Genomic DNA, 24,635 nt, shown 5'->3' with positions numbered 1-24,635 from the left:
GGAAGCTCTTTATACTGTGTGTCCCACTCTGCATAGCCTCAGTTCTCAAGGTCATCTCATGGCAGAACCATGCCATCTACATTCTGAGGAGCAGAAAGGCCAAAGGACCACAAAGATAAATTAGCCTCCTGCACACAGCCTCCCCGGAAGTCCCACATAACACTTTGCCTTCTCATTGGCTGGACTCTGTCATACGGTCATTCCAGCTGCTAAGCAAGGAAGCTAGGATGAAGGATGTGGCCATCCCTTCAACAGCGGGATTGTCTAGCTAAAGAAGAAGAGAATGGATATTGCGTGGGTGGGTGCCTTACATATTATTCTCTTATCTGTCATCTTTTCCAGCAGTGGCCTCTTTAGAATCATCAGGAGCTCTGTGCTAGAAGTTAAAGTATAGAAAGGAAAGGCACCTGAGTCAGTGTATCTAAAGAGTTTAAGTTTGAGAAGTAATTATAATTCTGGGCCCTGGTTAAAACTATGGTAAGATAAATTCTCTAGCGTACTAAGTCACTCAGTTCTTCTTATGCCACCCACGTCCGGAAAGGCAAAAAGAAACAAAATGAAGGAAAACAACCAATATGGTATGCAGTTTTGAACAACTTCCTATTTTTTTAAAAAGTATATGACCAAAAAATTAAAAATCAATAAAAAATACAAATTAAAAAATAAAACAAAATGTATATGAATAAGCATTATGCTTTCAAATTTATTTGCACTTTTTTGTTTTACAGCAAAAGCAAAATGTATTAGGGAGAAAAGATAGCATAGAACTAATTTTTAAAATTCTTTACTTCTCCACAAAATCAAGCAAAATAATAGAATGTTGGTAATTGAATGAGAATATATGTCCTTGTGTGTTTGTTTTATATTGTTGCTGTAACAAATTGTCACAAACTCAGTGGCTTCAAACTATAAGAATTTATTATCTTACGTTCCTGAAGGCCAGAAGTGTGAAGTCAGTTTCACTGGGCAAAAATCAAGGTGCTGGCAGGACTGTGTCCCTTCTGGAGGCTCTCTTCCCTCAGCTTTTCTGGTTTTTAGAGGCTCTCTTTACTCCTTGGCCCATGGTCCTTTATCACATAGCCAAATCTCCTTTCATTTTCATTGTCATATCCCCTCTGTCTCCGACTCTGACCCTCCTGCTTCCCTCTTAGCCACCTTTGTGATTACATTGGGCCTCCCAGATAATCCAGAATAATCTCCCCATCTCAGAATCCCTAATTTAATCACATTTGCAAAGTCCCTTTTTCCATGGAAGGTAACATTTACAGGTTCCAGAGATTAGGACAGAGACATCTTTGGAAGGCCATTATTTACCCTGCCACAACTTATAAAATAATAAAGCATTTATGAAAACGGATGTAATACCTGATCTTAATAAGAAGATCGCGTCAGAGCCACACTGTTGCTGCTTTCATTTTCCCATGATCTAATTCAGAGTCAAAATAAAGAAACTTCATGATCCTGATTTCAAGTATAACTGTTCCCTTTGGCTGCTAATAAGAACTTTAAGTTGCTCAGACTTAGTCCAGAATTCTCCTAAGAAAATTCCCTCATGCACCTAAGAAATATCATTCTTTTCTAACCTTCCTTTTTAATTTCTTTTTTTTTTTCCAGAAAAGCAAGACAATAACACAAGAATTGAAACTATAAAGTCTCTTGTACAAAAACTCCCTCCACCAAATCGTGACACCATGAAAGTCCTCTTTGGACACCTAACTAAGTAAGTTGCAAAGTTTCTGGTTCTTCTGTCACAGTCTCATTTCCTAAATGAGCAATATTTAATTTCAAATCTCTAATACAAGAGTTTCCGAATGCATTGATCTCAGATTTCCCTCTCCAGCTGATCTACGTCTTCCTGCAGAAGCTGGGGAATGTACTAGAGGTAGGAAGGGGAACCTACAGTATTTAAAATACTTTCTTTTTTCTGGCTTTTCAACAAGTAGATGTTTGCTGATTGATTGTCAGAACTGTAGCCAGAGCCCTGGGATGGGCTGGGTTTACTTTGTTATTTAGTATAATGGCAAGAGCCTGAAATGATTCAGACATGAGTTCAAAACCTAGCCTCACCACATACCAAGAGTGATGACCACAAATAAGTTACTTAAACTCTCTGATATCCAATTCCTTCGTCTGTAAGACATTGATTCACATTGATAAGGTGCCATCCATGTAAACAGCTAAAAGAAGAGTATTTCTGGAAGAAAAAAAGACAGTGTAAAGACCCAGAGGCCGCACAGAGCTTGATGTATTTGCAAAGCAGAAAGCAGGCCAGGCGGGCTAGAGCCTAATGGACAAGGGGCATGGTGGTGGAGTTGAGGTCATAGATGTTGGACCAGTGTAAGATCACATAGGTTCTTGTGGGCCACAGTGAGAGAGTGGAATTCCATTCTAAATACAGTGAAGAGCCATAAAGAGTGCTAAATTGAGGGATATACAAGATCACCCTGGCTGACAGGTGGAGAATGATTTGCAAAAGTGAAAGCAGGGAAACCTGTACGGAGGAGACTATAGTAGTCCAGGCAAGAAGTAATGGTGACTTCAGTGGAGGCCTTAAAGAGGTATTTTGATGATGGATCAGATTGGATTTGCTGATGGTTGGGGTGCAGTAGGGAAGGGAAAGGAGAAATTAAGTGTGGCTGTTAGGGTTTGGGTTTGGGCAAGTGGAGAAATGGTAGTGCGGCACACATGGGTAAAACTGGAGGAGGACGGGCTGAATAGGAAGAGCCGACTGGAGAACTTCATTCTGGACACGTTAAGTTTGAAATGACTGTTCCTCATTTGCCTTCTGTTAACACCTTCTTCAGATAATGCAAAGTGCAATACAAGTGATGAGGTTGTAGCTTTCACCATATGCATATAGTAATGTTGAAGCCTGACAGAGTTTCAAATAGATTGGGCCGTTTTGCTTTTGTGAGATTAAATCTCTTTAATCACCCATGCCTTTGGTTGAGTCATTCCTACAGCTTATTCAACTCATCCACTACATGATTTTTAATTGTAAATGTAATGTGCAGAATTGCACACACACAAAATTTAAGCAACTGTCGTGCATGTAAGTCGAATTTGCCTACTAGTCACTCTTAGCCTGCTGAGCAGAAGCAACTAACATTTTTGTATCTACCCTTCCAGACCTGTTCCTAAGGACATACATACCTCTGTGTGGTTGTTTATTGCATTAGAGTATATCATTCTGCACATATTGTTCATCTACTGTTTTGCAACTCATGAACAGCTTTCCATTTCATGGCATAGTACTCCATGGTATGGATGGTCCATAATTCACTTCACCGGACACTGCGTTAGGGAACATGTTTCAATCTAATTCATCATATTTGCTTCTTACTTATTTTACTCCCACAGGGGAACCTATGTCAAAGTTCAGAACATCCCTTATTGTTAGAATGCCCCTTTTTGTCACCTCCACGTTACTGGCTTCAGTGGGAAACCCAGTGTGGTTAAGTGAAAGGATCTTGGGCTTCAAAAAAATAAAGAGAGAAAGCTAGAGTCAAATTCTTGTTCTATACTTTATACTCCCTTCATGATCTCAAGCACATAAAATCAGATTAAATAATATCAACCGTATCTTGTGGTTATGAGAATTAAATGAGATAATGCATATAAAAAGCCTGGCACAAGGTAAGCATTCCTCAAATGTTAATTCTTTTCCCTTAGGATCCAGACCCACCATGAAAGGGCTTTCAAGTTACAAGTAAATACTGGAGTGCTTATCTCAGTAACTTTAACTGGACAAAGTCGTAAAACAAATGGAAAAGTGTACTCTTTAATGCTGTGCAATACCTAGTCTCAGAGATCTTGAGAAATATCCATTACTCAGTCTCAATTATTCCTTTTTTTTTCCAACTGAAAGAACAGCTATAAAATGAAGAAACTGAGAATCAGCTAAATCCTAGTTTGAAAAAAACACACACAGATGAGAATCTATCCAATTAAAAACCTTCAAAGGATGAGAATCTTCCACCTTCATGCCAACAATCCCAGTATTAACAGTTAGTGCCTGACCATGTTTCTTATATTTAAATTAATTTCCTAATTTTGTTAGAACTTTCAGTTGAGATGGAAATAGATGTTTTTAACTAAGATTTAAGATCAGATGATTATGTCACCTTCACAGCATTCACATGATAAGATTTTTCATTACAGATGGAGAAAAAAGTGTTATTTGCTAGCCACCCGCCTTTCTTGAGTGGTGTGACCATATTCCACCCTGCAATGATTTATAAACGGGGTTTAATTATGCAGAAGTGTGTGCACATGATTATATCTTGTTAAGCATTTCTTGTTAAGTTTTTGATAAACAGCCAATCGTGGCATGTCATCAAAGCTTGAGAAGGCTAAATAAGAAGATTGTTTAACGAGAATTTAAACGTATTCATCTTTGAAAGAATCATTAGAATGTTTTCCTTAGTCGTGATGCATTTGGTAGTTCTTCAGAAAATCTACCATCAACACTTGTGTGTAGTGTTTATTCCAAATTGCTGCAAATATATATATATTTTGAAGTTTGTTTAGTAAGGGTCAGGGAACGTAATGAAGTGCCAAAAATTCCACTTGACCTGCGTTGTACTCTGTAGCCAACAGAATAGAAGTCCATTTTTGCAAAGCTCTGAGTTAAACATTCCCTTGAAAGCAGAGCAACTACCAGCTGAGAAAGCTTAATACAGCACAGTTGGGCTAGAAGGTGGATGCAAGTGCTGTCCACAAAAGCCAGAATTTTTAAAGGATTGTGATTATATTAAGCATAAGATTACGCAATAGCTGCACAGACTGAATAGTCTCAGAGTCCAGAGTCCTCATTCTCGATCAAACTCAAGGTGAAGTATGTGCTTCCGCTGTGATAGATTGAGACCAGAAATTCAGAATACACTATCATCTCAAAATGCCATCAGCCAGAAACCTTTATTAATAGGCACTTTCACCAATTGACATTACAGTGATAAGCACTGGAAGGTCCTGTGACAGCTCTGAATCATCATATAAATGGCAAGTTCTATCTCTGTTAAAATATAAGTGTCGAATGCATGTTCCTTCAGCCTGCTTCTTTGGAAAGGCAGGCAGGCAAAGTGAAGATGAAGTTAATGGGAAGGAAGACCTAGAAAGATAAGGGTTGCTTGCTGATGGGTAGTGGTTGGACGTTGAGAGCCAGGCAAAGAGGTTATATAAGAAATAGAGGACCATTGAGACTTTATCTGCTGGACATTTGCATGATGTGCTCTGTGTTTATGAAAGAGTATTCTGTGCAGGGTGCAGGGTGAACGAGATAGAAGGAGAAAAAAACCCTAAGAGGCCACATGGGAGTTGTAGTTGGTTTGGAGTGATGAACATAAAATGGAAAGCAATGGTCCAAATCCTGAGACTTTTCAAAGGAAAATTCCATACAATTTTTATTTCTCTCATTTCTTTATCCCCCTTATCCAGTCAGCCATGGGAATAAGTCTGCGGTTTCAGTGCTGAGTAATTGTAAAAATAGTTCCTCTGGTAGCAAGTTAAAAAGCAAAAGGAGACAGTGTTTATAAGGGTGCACTTTTTTCTCTGTTTTGAAATGCAGACAGGGGAAAGAGGAAGATTAAGATGAGGGTATAGAAGACTAATGAAATAAAGTAAACCCCATTTTGTCAGGTGTGAATTGAATCGAGCCCTCTAGATCTGCTGGTGGGGATGTTCCAACCAGCATGGTATGAAGCCACATATGTAATATAGCTCAAGAATGAAAACCTTTCCAATCTTCATGCCTTTTGAGCCAATCATCTTAATTGCTAGGACCCTATCCTAAGTAATGCTGGGGGATGAGAGCAGTTTATGCAGATAAAATTTTACTATTTTCACTGGTAGAAACTTGGAAACAACCTAAGTGTTCAGTGATAGGGGAAGGTTATATAGAACATGGTACATCATATCAGCTTCATAAAATGTGGTTCACAGCTAATTGTTTTCTTAATTAGGGAAATGCTTGTATTAAGTTAAATAAAGTCAGGGATACAATATTTTATATATTTAAGGAGAGTATAAATATGTGGGAAAGTTGTGCATCTAGAAAAGACTGTAAAGCTATTTGCTGAGATGTTAATATTTCTTAGAGTTGTTGAACAATGAAAGTTTTTTTTCTCGTTTTTTTTTTTTTTTAATTAATTAATTTATTTATGGCTGTGTTGGGTCTTCGTTTCTGTGCAAGGGCTTTCTCTAGTTGTGGCAAGCGGGGGCCACTCTTCATCGCGGTGCGCGGGCCTCTCACTACCGCTGCCTCTCTTATTCTCTGCGGAGCACAGGCTCCAGACGCGCAGGCTCAGTAATTGTGGCTCACGGGCCCAGTTGCTCCACGGCATGTGGGATCTTCCCAGACCAGGGCTCGAACCTGTGTCCCCTGCATTGGTAGGCAGATTCTCAACCACCGCACCACCAGGGAAGCCCGAAAGTTTTTTTTTTCTTTGTGTGTTTCTTTTTCTCTCCTAACAATGGGATAGAAAGAGATATTGAGGTTAAGAGAACCGGTAAAGAGAACAGGCTTTGGAGTTAAGCAGAACTGAATGTGAGCCTTGGCCCTGCCACTTACTGGGCATGTAACTTAGAACTGACCTAACGCTAAGCTTCCTTCTTCTCATCTGCAAAACAGGGATCATAATAGGACCTATTTCTGTGGTGAGGAGTAAAGGAATAATCCTTTTAAAGAGTCTAGCACAATACCTAGCACATAGTTGGTTCTAGTTAAGCATCAGACATCAACATGTATTATTTTTATAGTGAGAGAAATATAAAATTATTTCTAATGAAATAAATATAGGAAGAATTGCAGGGGCTGGGTTGCCAAATTTCCTGGCTTCCAGAAAATTCTTTACCCCACCACAGAATCTTTTGCCAAAACCTGAGTTTCTATACTGGCCTGACTCAGCCAGTTTCCCCTAGTCCCAGTGAGGCTGTTTTCACATGTTTGACAAACCACGTGACGCCTCCATGTGTTGCCCAGTCCCTGTGTAAATTCCCCTGCCCAATTCTGTACTGTCACCAGCTCTCCATCAACCTGATCTGAATCTTGTCCCGTGTTCTCAAATCCAACTATTTTCACCTTCAAAGTTGTAGCTTGCTGATAAGGAAGTCTGGTCCGCTTGACTTCTAGGCAGGCGTGGGAACACTGGAGAAGGACACAGGTCCTCCTCTGCTTCCTGCCCAGAGCCTCCCATCACAGCAGTTTCCTAGGGACGGTTCTCTTCTTGTTGTCTAACTTATCAGAATGGTTCTCACAGTGAGAATTTCCTACCAGGCAGAACAGCACACTGGCCACGTGGAAGCCTGGTAAGTGAGATAATTTGGAGCTGGTAGGGCCTTACCCTATGCCTCAAATCCCCAGTGTAAATACTCCTAGAATTTTATCAGCTACATATCCACCTAGAATGGACACTGACCTTTTCAAGTTCTAGAATTCCTGTTGCCGTTCCTATAAGTAAGCTGTCCTAGCTATTGCTGAAGTCTTTTCTCACATTTTTATTTCCGGGATAAAAGTAATACATGAGAATTACAGAAAACTTAGAAGATAAATACAAAAATATTTTTCCCCCAGCTAAATTGAACTTGTTATCCAGATTTACTTTGTGGCATGCATTTTGGAAGCCAAAACAATCTCAAATGTTTGATGGTGGGGGGGGGAGGATATAAAAGAACATTCAATTCCCACATAGGTATGTATTGTCCAGAGAAAGTCAAAATGTCTTAGAAATGGGTGGCTTTTAGAGGTGACATAAAATAATGTCATTCGTTGATTTTCAAAGATAGCCTTGGAAGAATATATTTGCTGCAGATTTTAGATGCAAATAAACATTCTTATAGGAGACTTGCACTTCGTAAAATAGGCTGAAAGGAGAGCACTGATGCTAAGAAAATCGTCCAGCTGTTCATAGAATTCCAAGGTGAATAGACAAGTCTCATGGAAGCATGCCAGTTGAATGCCTCATTGAAAGGCGAAACTGTTGAGCTGTGGCTATTTTGTGAGAGTAAACCGATATTTAAAGCTTCTCTGTGGTCTTCATGGATGTTAAATAAATACTCTACAAAAGCATGTCAGAGGCAACTCAAATGATGATGACTTAGAAATATAGGGGTTGTATGAGGAAACAATGGTGAGGAAATAATTCATCCACTCTGTCTTTAAAATGGCATTGTGAGCATTTCTGATATTTTGTGGGGAGGGGGGTGAGACATGGCCAGAGATGGACTGGAAAGCCCATGAGCCGGCACCCTTCTCTCTGGTCAAGAGCAATGGCTGGTGAGGCTCTGCCTCCCGTCAGGCCTCTGAAGGCTCAGCTCTGGGGTGCTTTGGAGCAGGCTGTGTTTTTCTGTGCTGCCTTCTGGCATTCCACCCTTTTTCTGTACACTTTGGTCTCTCACCCAGCCACAATACCTGATATCCAATGACTTGCAGGCCATGGGTGTTTTTACTGGAAAATAAAGAACCTTAGCAAATTGTTATTTTCCCTTTTTCTCTTTCTTTTTTTTTTTTTTTTTCCCTGAGAAACAGGGGCTGCAAGTTGTTTGAAATAAGCCAGAAGCCTAATAGCTCCTTTGCTTGTGTATTTGAAATGGCACCCTAATCACTTTGAAGAGCTAATGTACTTCCTATGGGCCTGAAATTTCTCAACTGGACTCCCGTGGCAGAATTTGGCCTGTAGTTAAGAAAATTAATTACTCTGATAGTGAGGATGAAGCAATAGTTCCCAACTCCCTGTAGTAATCATTAAAATGTCATCTACTTAGGAGACATCTTGGCATGGGATTTATAAGGTTTGTGAGCTGGGGACTAAGTTCAATGATCCTTCCAGTGGTGGATCCTTGTTCTAGAGGAAGGCTTTGGGAGATAAGGTTTTTAAGATGGGAGTGAAATTACTTTAGATCTTTTGATTTAACATTTGAATGTTAACAGTTAACCACTGAATAATAAAAAACAAAACAAAACTTAAAATGGCTACTGACCGTTTATCACTGTCTTCTCTGTTGTTAGCGGTGGCTCACCTTATGGGGGTATTTCCCTCATAAGAGGTAAATTTTTTAATTTGCCTCACCCTTCTCCACTGTGAATCTTGGCCTTTCACCTAATGGAAAGAACCAGGGATTTGGAATCAGAAGACATAGGCTCAAGTCCCAACCTCAGCCCTTAGAAACTGTACAACATTAGGAAAACCTTTAATGCCTCTAACCCTCCCTTTTGCTTATATGTGAAATGGGTCAAATAAATTCACACTTGAGAAAATATTTGTTAACTGTGAAGTCCTATCCACCCATTCCTTTAGGAAGTCTTAAATGAGTACCTACTGTACTCCAGGCACTGGACCAGATCAGAGGTTGGCAACCTATGGCCATGGGCCACATCCAGCCTGCTGCCTACTTTTATCAACAAAGTTTTATTGGGAAACACACACGCACACCTATATGTTTATGTCTTGCCAATGGCTGCTTTCATGCTACAGTGGCAAGAATTAAATAGCTGTAACAAGTTGCACAAAAATATTCATTATCCAGCCCTTTACAGAAACAGTTTACTGACCTTTCACCTAGATACCAGAGGCATAAAAAAGATTCCTACCCTCACTTATCCTATAGTTTCCCAGGGTAGATAAATTAATAAACAATTATAATAAGTGTGGTGAGATATCACAAGACAGTATGAGAGCACCAAGCAGGAGCTGAAATTTAGCCTAGAGAAACCAAAGAATGCCTCCCAGAGGAGAAGACATGGCTATCTTTAAGGAGGTCAGTTTGGCAGACAAAGGCCTGCTACAGGCAGTGGGAAGACTGTGTATAAAGAGGCAGGAAGAAGGAGAACCACAGTGTGGTAAAGACATGCTGACTCCTCTGGAATGATGAATTAGGAAACATGAAAGAGGTGACAGGACATAAGCCCAGAATGTAGTAAACTAGAGCTAAATTGTGATGAACATCATATGCTTTGCTTAAGGAGTTTGAAATTCATTCTGTAGATGTTAGGTAAATCACTGAAGGGTCTGAAGCAGGCAGATGAGGTGATGTGATTTGTGTTTATAAGGAGGGCAACGCTAGAGGTAGTGGAACCAGTTAAGAGGCTGGTATAATGTCTAAATCAGAGATCCCATAGTAAGGGAGTGTGGGGTGGGGGAAAGGAATGGATACAAGAGGCATGGAGGAGGTCGATTCAATAGAACACGCTCACTGAGTACATGTAAGAGGTTAAGAGGAAGGAAGATTCCAAGATGGCACCCAGGTTTTGAACTAGCTGAATGGTGATACCCTTAACTCAAACAGAGCAAAAGGAGAAAATTGGAGACATAAAAGAAGTTGAAATTTTCTGGACATGATGTGATTTGGTCATTGCTCATATTCCATTAGAGAATAAGAAACATATGTTGGGAATGCGGGAAAGTTGATTGGAATCTAGGTATGAATTTGCGAGTCATCAGTTTAAAGATGGCCTTGGGGTGAGGTCATGAATAAACCCAAGGAAAGGTGTGAACCTAGAAAAGAGTTGAGGGCTTCCCTGGTGGCGCAGTGGTTGAGAGTCCACCTGCTGATGCAGGGGACACGGGTTCGTGCCCCGGTCTGGGAGGATCCCACATGCCGCGGAGCAGCTGGATCCGTGAGCCATGGCCGCTGAGCCTGCGCGTCCAGAGCCTGAGCTCCGCAACGGGAGGGGCCTCAACAGTGAGAGGCCCGCGTACCGCAAAAAAAAAAAAGAAGAGAGTTGAGGACAGACTCCTGAGGGTGTCCCCATTGAAGAAGTGGCCAGAGGAAGGGATACTGGGAAAGGGGTCTGAGACTAGCATGCCTGGTAATAGAAAACGTGGTGAGAGCAGAGGTATTATATTTTGTGGTTAAAACTATTGCTTCCACAAGACCTAGAAAATTCTTATGGTAATGGGACATTGGGCAGAATTTCTAGTGATGTGATCTCCTTTTCTAACATTCATCCTTTGGCTCCTGAAAAGCCATAGGAATGAACATATAGTAATCCAGAAGAAAGAAAACTTGTTCTTTAGTATAGTCAGGTCCTGGAAACATTGATAAAGTTGGAAATTATGACCTGGTCCCTTCTACCATTAGTGCTTGGGCTCCAGGAGGGCAGGAATTTGTATCATTTTGATTCTTGCTATATCCCCAGAGCCTAATACAGTGTTCCACACGTTATAGATACTCAATGATCTTTGCTGAACAAATGGAATCACATGAACTCATTGAAGAGAAGATGGACATCTAATAGCCATTGGTGGTTCCAATTAAGATCAACTTCTTAAGCTTGTAATCTTGGAAACTTGATATACTTCACACTAGCACTAGGGAATATTCCATTTTGAGGTTATTGTTAAGTAAATTGTTTTTCTCAAGTTTCTCTCTCCTCACCTGATATTTATCCTTTCATCGTGATGAAGAGAAGAGCAGTTTTAATTGTAAAAGAGGCAATATTATCACTAAGACTGCAAGTTAGGAGGCCTGGAGTATAATGATGAATGGGAGCTAAGGGAAGCTGACCTTGCTGAGTGAGTCTTGGTCAGGGAATCTGTGACCACAGACCAGTGTTGGAGCCCTTTAGCTCAATTAGTGCAGCCCAGGGTGGGATTGCCATTTCTTCTGATTTCTTGATCATCTTGGATTTGTAACAGATCTTGGAATTTCAAAACTTAGTTCTATACCTTCTGTGAGTACTCTTACTACTAAATTAAAGAATCTGTATCACTCCTGTCTCCTATCATATCAGCCAACCTCCCTGTCCATCTTTTGTTCCAGATCCAATATTGACTTCCTACTACCTTGAATTATTTAGCATCAGGTCAAGGAAAAAAATTATGATTACAAAAACTTGACCTGTGCTATTAAGTGTATAAAGAGGGCTTCCCTGGTGGTGCAGTGGTTGCGAGTCCGCCTGCCGATGCAGGGGACGTGGGTTCGTGCCCCGGTCCGGGAAGATCCCACATGCCGTGGAGCGGCTGGGCCCGTGAGCCATGGCCACTGAGCCTGCACGTCCGGAGCCTGTGCTCCGCAACGGGAGAGGCCACAACAGTGAGAGGCAAAAAAAAAAAAGTGTATAAAGAAATTTGGTTCTCCTGTTTTATGGAGCAGAGACACATAACTTCAAAGTGGAAGGGGGAAAAAAATCAACCAGACCTCAGGTCACCTGATTTCCAGTCCACTAGACCACATTCTGCTTCCTTGCCAACACCAATACTCGATTGTTTCCAGGGAAGAAAGAGGGAGAATGACAGGCCAACTGTGATAGAGGCACAGGCCCATCACTTGAATAACTTTTTAAATTGAACATCAGCTATAATCCCAATCTTTTAAATAAAATAACCTAATTAGTTAGTATAGTGACATATTTAAATAAGGGGTTTCTTGGTGTCTATCCTTCTATCTCTGTCTCTCTGTCTCTCTCTCTCCCTCTAACAGCTTGCTTTCTACCTAAAAAGCACTGGGAAAAGTTTTATTTTGGGGGGTCCTTTTTAAAAACAAGTTCCATGACCATATTTATTAATGCTTGTGTGTGTGTGTGTGTGTGTGTGTGTGTGTGTAGAAAAAACACATTTTTTTAAAAGGCAGTGATGGTGCTGTCTTTTACCACCTTCTTTCTCCTCCTTAAATGGAAAGCACTGAACCCAGATGCCCAACCACGGAAGATATTCTTCCAGAAGCAGCATCTGGCTTCCTGGCAAGCCCTTCAGGCGAGTTGTTTGGGGAGCTTTGCAGTTGTCTCTTGGTCTGTCACGTGTATCAGATACTGTGGCCCCTCTGGCTGGCATGTCCAGACAGCTGCCAATTCCTTTCGGTTCACCTTTAATTCTGAGAACTAGTTCCCTTATTTTCATTTCTTATTGGACTTATTTTTCTCCCCACTGCCTATAAGAATTCCAGGACAAGGCTAATTTCTCACTGCTGTCTGCCTGTCAACTTCCTCTCCAGGCCTCTGTCTTTTGAACCCAAGTGAAATCCTCTGTCATTTAGCCCTACATTAAAATAGGTGACTTTTAATAGTGTTTCTTAGCCACTCCTTGTCAGCCTAGCTCCTTGTAATCTGCGGGGTTGTTCCCTGAAAAGAAAACAAAACATTCCATCGGAGTAATTTATTCTGGTCTGTACACGAGATATGAAAGTATTCCTGGCATTTGTGTATTATTTAGTTAAATCAAATTGGCTCCCTGCATCCTTGTCACACCATGAACAAAAGAGCATCTCAGGACTGGAAAAGGGGAGGCCACACGGCAGCATTTACAAATAGCTCCTGCTTCAGGACACCAAAATTTTTAAAGTAGCTTTCTTTTTTTTTTTTTCTTTTATCTGTTAATGTAAATCTATTGTTCTACTTGTGAAGGATTCTGTGGGGTTTTTTACGGATAATTGTTAAGAACACAGAATCCTATGGTAGCCCACGCACAAGGAAGCCGTGACAAGGTGCTGACAGGTCCGGCTGCAGCACCCAAAACGCAGAGGAGAAAGAAGAAATTAGAGCTGCAGGGTGACATCCAGGAATAGTTCGCATGGGGTAGCTGCACATTTCCACGTTGCTGGGGGGTTTTGCCTCATGCAGGAAAAAGTGCAGATTGTATATGAGATTTCAGATCCCAAGACTGTATTGGCTGAGCTGAGAAAAGACTGGGCTTTAGTAATGGACAGAAGGAAATCTCAGCCATAAGTAATAATTAGTCTGTGGCCAGTGGCAGACTCAACCCACACTTGACTCTGAAGAGGTCCGCAGCTAAAACCACGGGCTTACCTGGAATGAGAGCCTCTGGGGGACAAGGAAATGAATTTAGGGGCTGTTTGGATCAGGACATTGGGAAAATCTTTGAAATCATCTACAAAACAGTAGAGCTCGATTTGAAGATTAGGATTTTTAAAGCTTTTTTAATCTCTGCCTCAGTGACATTTTCTGGTCTATAATTTTTCCTCAGGTTAATGTGTACAAAGGAAGTTGGAAATACATTCAGAACTTAGAAGCTTTATACTAAATATTGCCCTTTGTACAGAGATTACTTTTCCTCACTTCTAGTAATTTCTTCTCCTCTGTGTCATACATTCTTTTGTCAGACTCTTTTCGCTGACATTTTCCCCTTTCTTTTTTCTGCCTTTTCTCCCAATATCACCCTCCTCCTCAAATTCTTCCTCCTGCCCCTCACTCTGAGAACTCTTTTCACCTTCAAAGCATTGCCAAATACGTCATCCATCTCCCCATTTATTCTTTATACAAATAACAGATCAAGTGCCTCTCACGTGATAGACGCTGAGCTGGAAATAAGGATAATTTTACCAGGAAAACAATCAGTTCCTAGCATCTGGGAACTGCATTCAGTTATGTTATCAATCTCTCTGCCCTTATCTGGGAATGTTCACTTCCCTTAGCCTGACTTTCACTCCCAACTTTGTGGTTCTAGCCCTGCCCCTCCTCTCCTCGCAGGGATATGCAAACCAGCCTATCTGTTATAGGCGTTCGGTGAGTCCATTGATGAGATTCAGGAAGCCCCTGATCTTCTTTTCTTTCCCACTTTCTGAGAGACAAGTAGAACACTTCGGGGCAGGGCCATAGCGAGGAGTAGGCAAGACATGGGCGCTGGCACCCGGAGAGCTAAAAGCATTTTCTTACCTACCCTCCGTGAACTCCCAGTCAACATATACCTCTTAATAAATATTTTTCCCTTTGTCAGTGAGTTCACTCATTCATTCATTCATGAATTTGTTTAGCGCATAGTGTTTGGGCTATGAAAAGGTAAAAGAAATTATCCCTGCTCTAAAGGAATTTTTATCTAATTAATTTGTGTCTCTGAGCTTAGACATCAAAACAGGATAAATGTCCTCACATAGTGAAAAGACATGCAGAGTGTGATACTTTACCTAAATCTGGGTTCTTTTTCCCATTTGAACACTTTTTGAGCAATCATTTTACATCCCAGAAAAATTTCACCCTCAAATGCATCTCCTCTTTGATTAGAGCACAACTCTGTCCCCTCCCTGCTCACCCACCTTTTTTCCACTTCCTTTCATTTCCGGCTGCCATTCCAGAGCTGCAAGTGCTCCCTTGGTACTGACCTTTGATTCATCAGAAAGGGACTCCGTTCACTCTCCCGGGGCCACATTTCCTGTTTAGGGTCAAACATCCCCCACAGAGATAGTGAGGTATTTTATGGCTGGTTTACATGTCCAGCTGTATTTTTCTAACTAGTGGGAAAAGAGAAATAAAATGCACGCCCCATTCTCTTTGACCTCACTCTCCATTCATATCACACTGAGAATAACCAATTCCTAGGGTGCCAGGCTCTTAAAGTAATTCATACTTCCCTGGCAATCACAGGCATTTACCTTTCATCTTGGCAGAGGAAGGCCTGTTTTATCCACCCCTCATCACATTCTTGCCATTCTGTGCTTGAGTTTCCCCTCCAACACCCTACAATAGGCTAGGTAGGCTAAGAAGCAGTTGGCTACATAGAGAAAGTAAAGAAAGGTTCAGTGTCACATTCTAGTAATTTCTGATCCCAAAGCACTTTTATCCAAGAAATGGTGATATAGAAGAAAACAGGCATGAGGTTGTGTGGGCTGGTGGCCGCGGAGATAGCGGGACTGGGGAGGGAGATAGCCAGAGAGAGACGTTTTGTTCATCACGAATGCAGTCACCTGAAAAACACCAGCTAATTAGCAGTCTGTAGCCACACAACACAGCAGTTTAGTACAAGAAGTGAACAATACTTTACTTAATTGAAACTACAGAGCAGACTTAGGTAGGCTGAATGCAATTATGCAGATTGGAAGTCAGCCAGGATACACTGAGGTTAACAACCCCTTCTCTCACAAAAAGCACCGCAGGAACATCAGTGACCACAAATGGTAAAAGCTGTCATCCTGGGGCCCATCCAAAACGCCTCACCTCTCACAACCTAGGCTCCATCAGAAGGGCTTAATGGTATCAACTAACTGGCTGGAAGAAAGAGTGCCCTCTATCTGTGCAGGTGTGCCTGTGCCTCGTGCTGTGTGACTAGTTCAGCCTTCTCAGGAAACAAGCTTTGAAGAGGTAGAGTGGAGGGGGATTTAAATGGTGGAGGACATCCAGGGGGGTCCAGTGGTGGACGATGGGAACTGTGAGAGCTCCACCACCTACTAGTCTTGCGGCCAACACGATGGCTGCCCAACCGTTGCAGAAAGTTCTAGCTCAGGATTTCTCAAACTTTAAGGTGCTTATCAATTACTTCACCTAGAGATCCTGTTAAAAATGTAGAATCTGATTCAAGAGGTCTGGAATGGGGCCTGAGATTTTGCATCGAGAACAAGCTCCCAGGTGCTGCTGTCTGGGAACCAAACTTTTAGAAGTCATTTCTTGCAGAGAAGAGGGCAGAGGCTGGACAAAGAGAAAGAGGACTTTAAAATGAGACATAACACCCAGAATAATCAGGCTCACTTTCATTTGTCCTAGGAACTAAAGGAAGCAGAAACTTGGAGAGTTCAAAATAGTAACGAATCCAATCCACTCGTAAAACTCACTCCTAAAATGGCTTCTGCCATTAGAGGATGGGGAGAGGCACAGAATTTGGCCCCTGAACATGTTTCATGAATCAGATGCCCACTCTGAACAGTGTAGCATTTTCCACTCACTGGTTGGTGCTGTAGCAGAGACACACCAGCCAGCAGTGGTCTGGGATGACCTCCCAAGAACGAAAACTGTCTGTCTTTCAAGGTGAGTCAAGAGAAGACAAGATGGCAGAATGCAGACCCTCAAAGCTTGACCAATGGACAGTGAAGGGAGTAATAATCTTCCTGCAGAGCCTTGTAAAATAAAATCAGAGTTGCTGAAAAACATCAAAGAATGGGCCATTTTAAGCTTATATTATGCAAACTTAGTTTATTGCTGTGTGCTGTGGAGGTTTCCATGCTGAAGTCTGCATGTACTATTAAAGACTTAATTGTTGGGTGGATTATTGATTATATTCTTTATCTAGTTATTTCCCAAGTGCTTTTTATACTAATATCTACATATTTTGTGACTTCTTAATGATAGAATTCACTTTAGATGTATGGAAACACACACACACAAACACACGCACACAAACACACACATGCCTAAAAGCAAGACCCAATTAATCCCTGGTGAAAGCAGTATGGGTTCCTACATTTAGACATGCTGTAAACACGCTTTAAACTAGATAAGGCTGGAGTTTAGATATACATTTATCCTAATATGTAGCTCATCAGTATAGCTACAAAAATCTTATTACCTGCCATCATTCAGAATATATCATTTGAAATGTTCAGCTATCTAAAGCCAACACAGTAAAGCATATACACACACACACACACACACACACACACACACACACACACACAAGAAACAGAAGAATATAAGTATCAATCAGTGAATCAACAGTAGCTATGGAGTGCCTACTCTGTGTTCCATACCACACTGGGGAGGGTTGGGAAGATAAAAGAAGTATAAAGTTCTGCCATTGCAGAGATACTTATCTAAAAGGGAACAAAGCACTTAGGAAAAAGAGTAGAGAATAATTAACTGTTAAACAGCATGTATGGGAAGAAGTAGACTAAAATAGTTAAGTCTGCAATGAAAAGTGGACCTGAAGTTAGGCTTTGAAACACAAGTAGGATTTGGCAAGAAATGAGATGTTCTGTGGGTCCACTTGAGAAAAGCCAAAGGAAGCCAGGATGTGACAGGGAGCAAAGGAGGAGGAGGGACCTGAGTACAGGGAGAGACCAGGTCATGGGTAGGGCCTGGCAGGAAAGTCGGAATCGGAAGTCTTAGATAATAGGGGCCCAAGGCAGGTTATTGAGCAGTTGGAGAATAGAAGTTTTGCTTTGGTTTCTGTTTTAAGTATCTCAATTCATTGAAGGATCAAATGTGAAATGGATTTGGGAGGGAGGCTTGGAGTAAGGCTAAGGAGCAGTTTAGTCCTGTGTTGGCTGAGGAGCTCAGTGGGAAGAGGGGAATTTTTAGAGAAACTTTGCAGTGAGTCAATAGTATTTGCTGATAGGTTTGGTATGATGGATAAATGACTGGAAAGAGTTTGAGACAGTGCCAGGATGTCCAATTTGTAGACAAAGAAGAGTGGAGATGTCACTTATAGAAACTGGGTTATTGATGGACTTTAAGAACCAAGGATGTGACAGGCACTGTTCTAGGAGCTTAAGATCATCAGTAAACTTTACAGAAGTCACCTTTGCCCTCACAGAGTTTACATAATAAACATAACACACATAATATAAATAAATCAAACAAATAAACATAATAAGCAAGGAAATGCTATGGCATATTAGAAGAAAATGGCTGCTAAGGAACTAGTAAAAATGGGGCAGAGTGAGGAGGGTCAAGGGTGCTGCCAGGGTCCTGAGTCCGGTGGTTTGCAGTCATTGGGGAAGAACTCATTACAAAGGGGAGATTTGAGAAAAGACTTGAGGGAGGGGAGGGGGTTAATGAGGCGGATTTGCCTGGAGTCAAAGCATTCCAGAGATGTGTAGAGAACATCCAGCATCTTGGTGTCTTCAAGCTACAGCAAAGCAAGGAGGCCGGTGTGGCTTGAGCAGAGGGAGGGTGGGGAGAGGAGTCACCTAGTTGACAAGGCCACATCACACAGGGCCTTCTGAGACCATTATAAGGACCTGGTCTAGATACTGTCAAATTCTTAGAGGAAAACAGAGGCAGAACACTCGATGACATAAATAACAGCAAGATCCTTTATGACCCACCTCCTAGAGAAATGGAAATAAAAACAGAAATAAACAAATGGGACCTAATGAAACTTAGAAGCTCTTGCACAGCAAAGGAAACCATAAACAAGATGAAAAGACAACCCTCAGAATGGGAGAAAATATTTGCAGACGAAGCAACTGACAAAGGATTAATCTCCAAAATATACAAACAGCTCATGCAGCTCAATATCAAAAAAACAAACAGCCCAATCCAAAAATGGGCAGAAGACCTAAATAGACATTTCTCCAAAGAAGATATACAGATTGACAACAAACACATGAAAAGATGCCCAACATCACTAATCATTAGAGAAATGCAAATCAAAACTACAATGAGGTATCATCTCACACCGGTGAGAATGGCCATCATCAAAAAATCTACGAACAGTAAATGCTGGAGAGGGTGTGGAGAAAAGGGAACCCTCTTGCACTGTTGATGGGAATGTAAATTGATACAGCCACTATGGAGAACAGTATGGAGGTTCCCTAAAAAACCAAAAATAGAACTACCATATGACCCAGCAATCCCACTACTGGGCATATACCCTGAGAAAACCATAATTCAAAAAGAGTCATGTACCACAATGTTCACTGCAGCTCTATTTACAATAGCCAGGACATGGAAGCAATCTAAGTGTCCATCGACAGATGAATGGATAAAGATGTGGCACATATATACAATGGAATATTACTCAGCCATAAAAAGAAATGAAATTGAGTTATTTGTAGTGAGGTGGATGGACCTAGAGTCTAACATACAGAGTGAAGTAAGTCAGAAAGAGAAAAACAAATACCACATGCTAACACATATATATGGAATGTAAAAAAAAAATGGTTCTGAAGAACCTAGGGGCAGGACAGGAATAAAGACCCAGACGTACAGAATGGACTTAAGGACATGGAGAGAGGGAAGGGTAAGCTGGAACGAAGTGAGAGAGTGGCATGGACATATATACACTATCAAATGTAAAATAGATAGCTAGTGGGAAGAAGCCGCATGACACAGGGAGATCAGCTCGGTGCTTTGTGACCACCTAGAGGGGTGGCATAGGGAGAGTGGGAGGGAGGGAGACGCAAGAGGGAGGAGATATGGGGACATACGTATACATACAGCTGATTCACTTTCTTATACAGCAGAAACTAACAAAACATTGTAAAGCAATTATACTCCAATAAAGATGTTAAAAATAAAAAAATAAGGACCTGGTCTTCGCTCTTAGTTAAAAGAAAGGGAGAGCCAGTTGTAGATTTTGGAGCAGGACTGACATGAACTGATTTCAGTTTTCAAAGAATCACTGTGTTGAGAATACATTCTAGGAGAACAAGAAAACCAGCTGGAAAACTAACTTATCCAGTTACCAATCTAATTAGAAAGAGTTATTTGTGGGTGGAAAGTTCTTCATGCATTTGCCTCTGATAGGTTGAAGGAATCTAAAGAACTGGATTCCAGCCCCCTGCTTGGGTATAAGTTTCCCAAATAACTTTAGGCCTGTTGCTTCACTTCTCAGCTGCTGCTTTATTGTCTTTAGCATGGGAATAATGCTTAACTTTATCTACTTTGTAGTGTGTGTTTGTGTGTGTGTTTGTGCACACCCCGAATCGAAGGAGATAAAGAAAGTAAAAGCCAAGACTACACACTGTTATTAGAGGCTGACACAATTGGAAATTCAAGCAGGGTCCAGTCCAGACACTTGATCTTGTGCTGAATCCAAGTGAGAGTGGAGATAGCACTGGATTCCGAATCAGAAAACCTGAGTTTGGATCCTGAGTCACTGACTCCTTACCCCTGTCGCCTTGGATAAAACAGCTTCCTCAGTTTCCTCTTCTGTGTTAGAGGAGATTACGATACTGATACCTCAAAGGACTTAATCCAGAGTTACAGGTGAATAAAATTCCTGTTATATACTGTAAAGCACCAAAGAGATGAAGCCCCCCAAAGCTCCTATTGCAACTGTAGACAGCTCTACTCAGCCTGTTAAAAAATCTTAATTAATCCTTCCATATAGGTAGTTGTTAACTTTAACTCCTTGAGGGCAGAAATCATTTCCTCCTTTAGTGCCCCATGTAACCAGCACAGGGTAGAGCAGCAGGGGGGACTTAGCAAGTCATTTTAGCAAGTGGGTAAGTAAAGGTATGATATTAAAGGAGGAAATGTAGATTTGGGAATCAGGTTTTTTTAGAGTAAATATTCCAAACCATGAGAGTGGATACATTCACCGAGAGAGTTCAGAGCCTGAAGAGGCAGGATAGAGCTAAACACCACACTGGGGACCAGCACAGTAAATTCACTAACCAGCAAAGGGAAACACCATAGAAAGTGAACAGATCATTCGGAATCATCAGCATGGTAAAAACCTGAAGAGCGTCATCAACTAGTACAACTTATTATAAATACCTTCCACTCAGAAAGGATCCAGACAAATTTCAATTCGCTGTCATTCCACCAGTCTGAAATCCCTAATGACCACGCACTTATCTAGTAACCACACTCCGGCACAGAGACAACTGAAGTTCCTTCACGATTCAAAAGTTCCATGTGAATTATCGAAGGACGATAATGCAGTGTCCATTGTAATTTTAATACTAATTGTGTTGTTTGAGTCCTGCTAATCCACATATGACAATATAATGTAAGTGTTTTTTACCAGAGCATTTGCTTAATCAGAGCCTTACACTCCCCAGGCCTTCTAAGTAAAGGAACTTTACTGGGAATGAAGGAGAGTGGCACATAAAACCATTTTCCTAGTCTGTTTGTTAAGTACATACTTAGCAAGCCATCTTGCAACATACCTAGCCAATAATTTACATCTCCTCTCTAGAGCCCTCTTTTTTGTGTCTTCTTAACTGACATTTTGGAATTCACCTGAAAACACCAACGATTTGCCAAGACAAAACTTGGCCTGTGGAGAAGACACCCTATTCAACACCAATCTGGAGAAAACAGCATACTCAGTTCCTGTATTCGCTATGATCGTAATATTTATTTTAATCATTATCACAATTTGAGGATTATAACTTGGTCCTAAGAAAACTGGCCTCCAAGCAGTAAAGAGTTAAGACCAGAAAGTTCACCCCCTGGGCCCTTTGCTCAATCTCCTTATTTCAATCCCTCCTTCCCTGTGATACCACAAAATGAATAATGCCTTAGACATAGTTTTTGCAATGCTAATATTTGAACAGTAAAAGATACCTTAAGACCTTCATGAAGATTTTTTAAGGCCTCGTTTAATGTCAGTGTCAAGGTTCTGTGAGGAATAATTAATATAACAAAACAGGTCTATGTGCCCATCGATTGCCAGGGGATTTATGCAGGTAACTCATTAATGCTGCAGGGGTTTCTGCATGTAAATCCCGAAGCCTTGATGGGGAAATGGGACCCAATGATTTTCCCCCTATAAAAAACACAAACAATGACAAGTATAAAAGCAGATAACCTGAATATCACAAACAGCTATATGGCTTGTAAAAGTTTTCCATTTACATCCTGTCACCTCTTCTTTTCACATGTATAAAAGATGGGACAATTATTTCAACAAACCGACCTATATAAATCAATGCAGTTTTGCTGTGGGAAGACTGGGTGTTTAAGGCATTTAATATTTCAGCATCACCAGATTATCACCAGCATCCATTTCACTTTGCGGTCAAGTGCATGATTAGCGCTGTGACAGGATATTGGCCATTTTCGTAGGAAGATCTGCAAATCCTAGTAAACAAATACCAGTTGGAAAAATTAAGAACAAGTCTGTGGACTGGAATGCACCCTACTTGTAATGGGAACAAAAAGCTGGCAATCAAATCTAAAGAAAAAAGCTAAATCACAGCAGAATGACCTACTTTAAGGCATTTGCCAAAGAGGCAGTGTTTTTAGACAGCTCTTCTGAAGTAGCGTCTTTCTGTCTATGCCATCTGCAGATTTATTACTGCCTGAGAAAAACAACCAAAAAAAAAAAGCTCTATTTGAATGATACTAGGAGCCTGGTCTATAGGAAAGATTCCAGTATTGTGGGCACCACACCCACACCTACTGATGTGGTCCAAGGTTTTGCTTTAGAGGCACCTAATTAAGAAACCCTGACTCATTTACATGGAGACGTTTGATCTAAATTACACTCCAAACCGCACCAAATTGGGAGCATCTGTGAATGTGAAATGTTTGTTCCCTGTGACGGCTAGAACAGGGCCAGCTCTGGACGGCACATGTTCAAGTGACGAAAAATATTTCACATGTAACGTACTTCTGAGACCCACTTTTCCACTAATAATTCATAGTGATGCTAACCAGTATCTGTACTTCCACAATTATTTCAGGCTGTGAAAAATTATGTCACTTTTTTTTTCTACAGCTAGAAAGAGGTAGAAGACCACCTACTTTGTTTGTTGTCGTTGATAAAAGGCCTTAAGTGCAGCCAATAGCAGAAAGGCAAAGCTGTATGGTGTAGGGGCTGGCCATTACATATATCTCTTAACTGGGGGGTCCAGAAATGCAGAGCAGCAATCTAAAAGGATAAATCTCAAGGATGACCCCCTCTCATCACTGGCTTAACTTCTCTAGTTTTCAGCTTGGCTTGCTGGTTCTCAGTAAAGGTTTGCTTCTCAACTCCTCTGAGGCTGTGTTTGTGTCCAGAAGACACAGCCCATAAAATTGAGAATACTGATAGATTAAAGGTCACATTATATGCAATTAAAGGGCATTCAGATACAGTCCGTGTCATTTCCATCCTGTAAAATGTCTAAGAAAGTTTAAAAGAATTTTTTAAAATGTTCTGCCATTGGATGCTAAGAACAGCACTTAGCACATAATACTCACGAAAGAGTGCTGTATATCAAACACAATCAACAGTGTTTCATAGATGCAGTCAGCCCTGCACTCTGGCACCTGGTGAGCACTTTCCCTTATTAGGCTGTGTATCACCTATGTTTCAACTGGAGTCCAAGGAATAAGAAAGAAACTTAAAAAAAAATTCCAGATTCTTTTGTCTAAGAAGATACTAATACATTGATCTGACATACCGTTTTTTTGCAGTAGCTAGAATGAGATTTGAATATATTGATAGTTTCAGCAGCAGAACCCAGGGAGCCCAGTTAATAACTTATGCATGGATATATAGATATACTTCAGACAGAGGTAAGGTTTTCAGCTCTCATGTTGGTAATACTTAGAGGGATCGAATGAAAGGGGCTGTTCCCCCAGAGTCTTTGTTGTGGGCATGCATTGTGACAGTATGGAGCCAGAGTTCTTCTGGTTGTCTACACAGCCTGGATTCAATAAACTGTTATATATGCATATTATGACAATGTGGTCAAGGAAACCAGATTTTTTTACTCTACCTTCGAGTGCCTATAGAGCCTAAATCTGGTGTTTATTTTTCTTGTCCCCCTTCAATATGTTAACATATTCATAATTTAATACAGGTTATGTTCATTTTATAATTAAAGTTATGGACTTAGTTGAGAAAGCACTCAGACTATACTGTATGGAAAATATTTATCTTTTTCTATAACTGTCTGGTTCAGTGTGAATCCTAAATGTAGATAATCCCAGACTATCTTAGTTTGCTAGGGCTGCCATAACAAAATACCACAGACTAGGATGCTTAAACAACAGAAATGTCTTTTCTCACAATTCTGGATGCTGGAAGTCTGAGGTCAAGGTGTCAGCAGGTTTGCCTTCTTCTGAGGCCTCTCTCCTTGGATTGCAGATGGCTGCCTTCTGATTGTGCCCTTACGTGGTCTTTCCTCTGTGTGTATGCATCCCTGGCGTCTCTCTGTCCCAGTTTCTTCTACTTATAAAGACATCAGTCATATTGGATGAAGGCCCATCCCAACAGTCTCATTTCAACTTAATTACCAAAAGCCCTGTCTCCAAATTCAGTCACATTATTAGGTACTGGGAGTTAGGGCTTCCACATATGAATTGGGGTGTATGG

The 24,635-nt window shown here is 41.0% G+C and overlaps 1 protein-coding gene across 1 annotated transcript in view; it reads left to right on the top strand.

Annotated features, from left to right (window-relative positions):
* The window catches only part of ARHGAP15 (Rho GTPase activating protein 15), a 604,198-nt gene that overhangs the window by 543,033 nt on the left and 36,530 nt on the right, over positions 1-24,635 (top strand). The window contains exon 13 of the mRNA XM_029224609.1: positions 1,615-1,720. Within this exon, the coding sequence (XP_029080442.1) occupies positions 1,615-1,720 (106 nt within the window). The remainder of the gene's footprint in view (positions 1-1,614; positions 1,721-24,635) is intronic.

This window comes from Monodon monoceros, unplaced genomic scaffold, assembly GCF_005190385.1.
Source record: "Monodon monoceros isolate NGI ecotype Baffin Bay Population unplaced genomic scaffold, NGI_Narwhal_1 Super_Scaffold_16, whole genome shotgun sequence".
Taxonomy (NCBI): domain Eukaryota; kingdom Metazoa; phylum Chordata; class Mammalia; order Artiodactyla; family Monodontidae; genus Monodon; species Monodon monoceros.
This window is presented reverse-complemented; position numbering and strand designations above follow the sequence as displayed.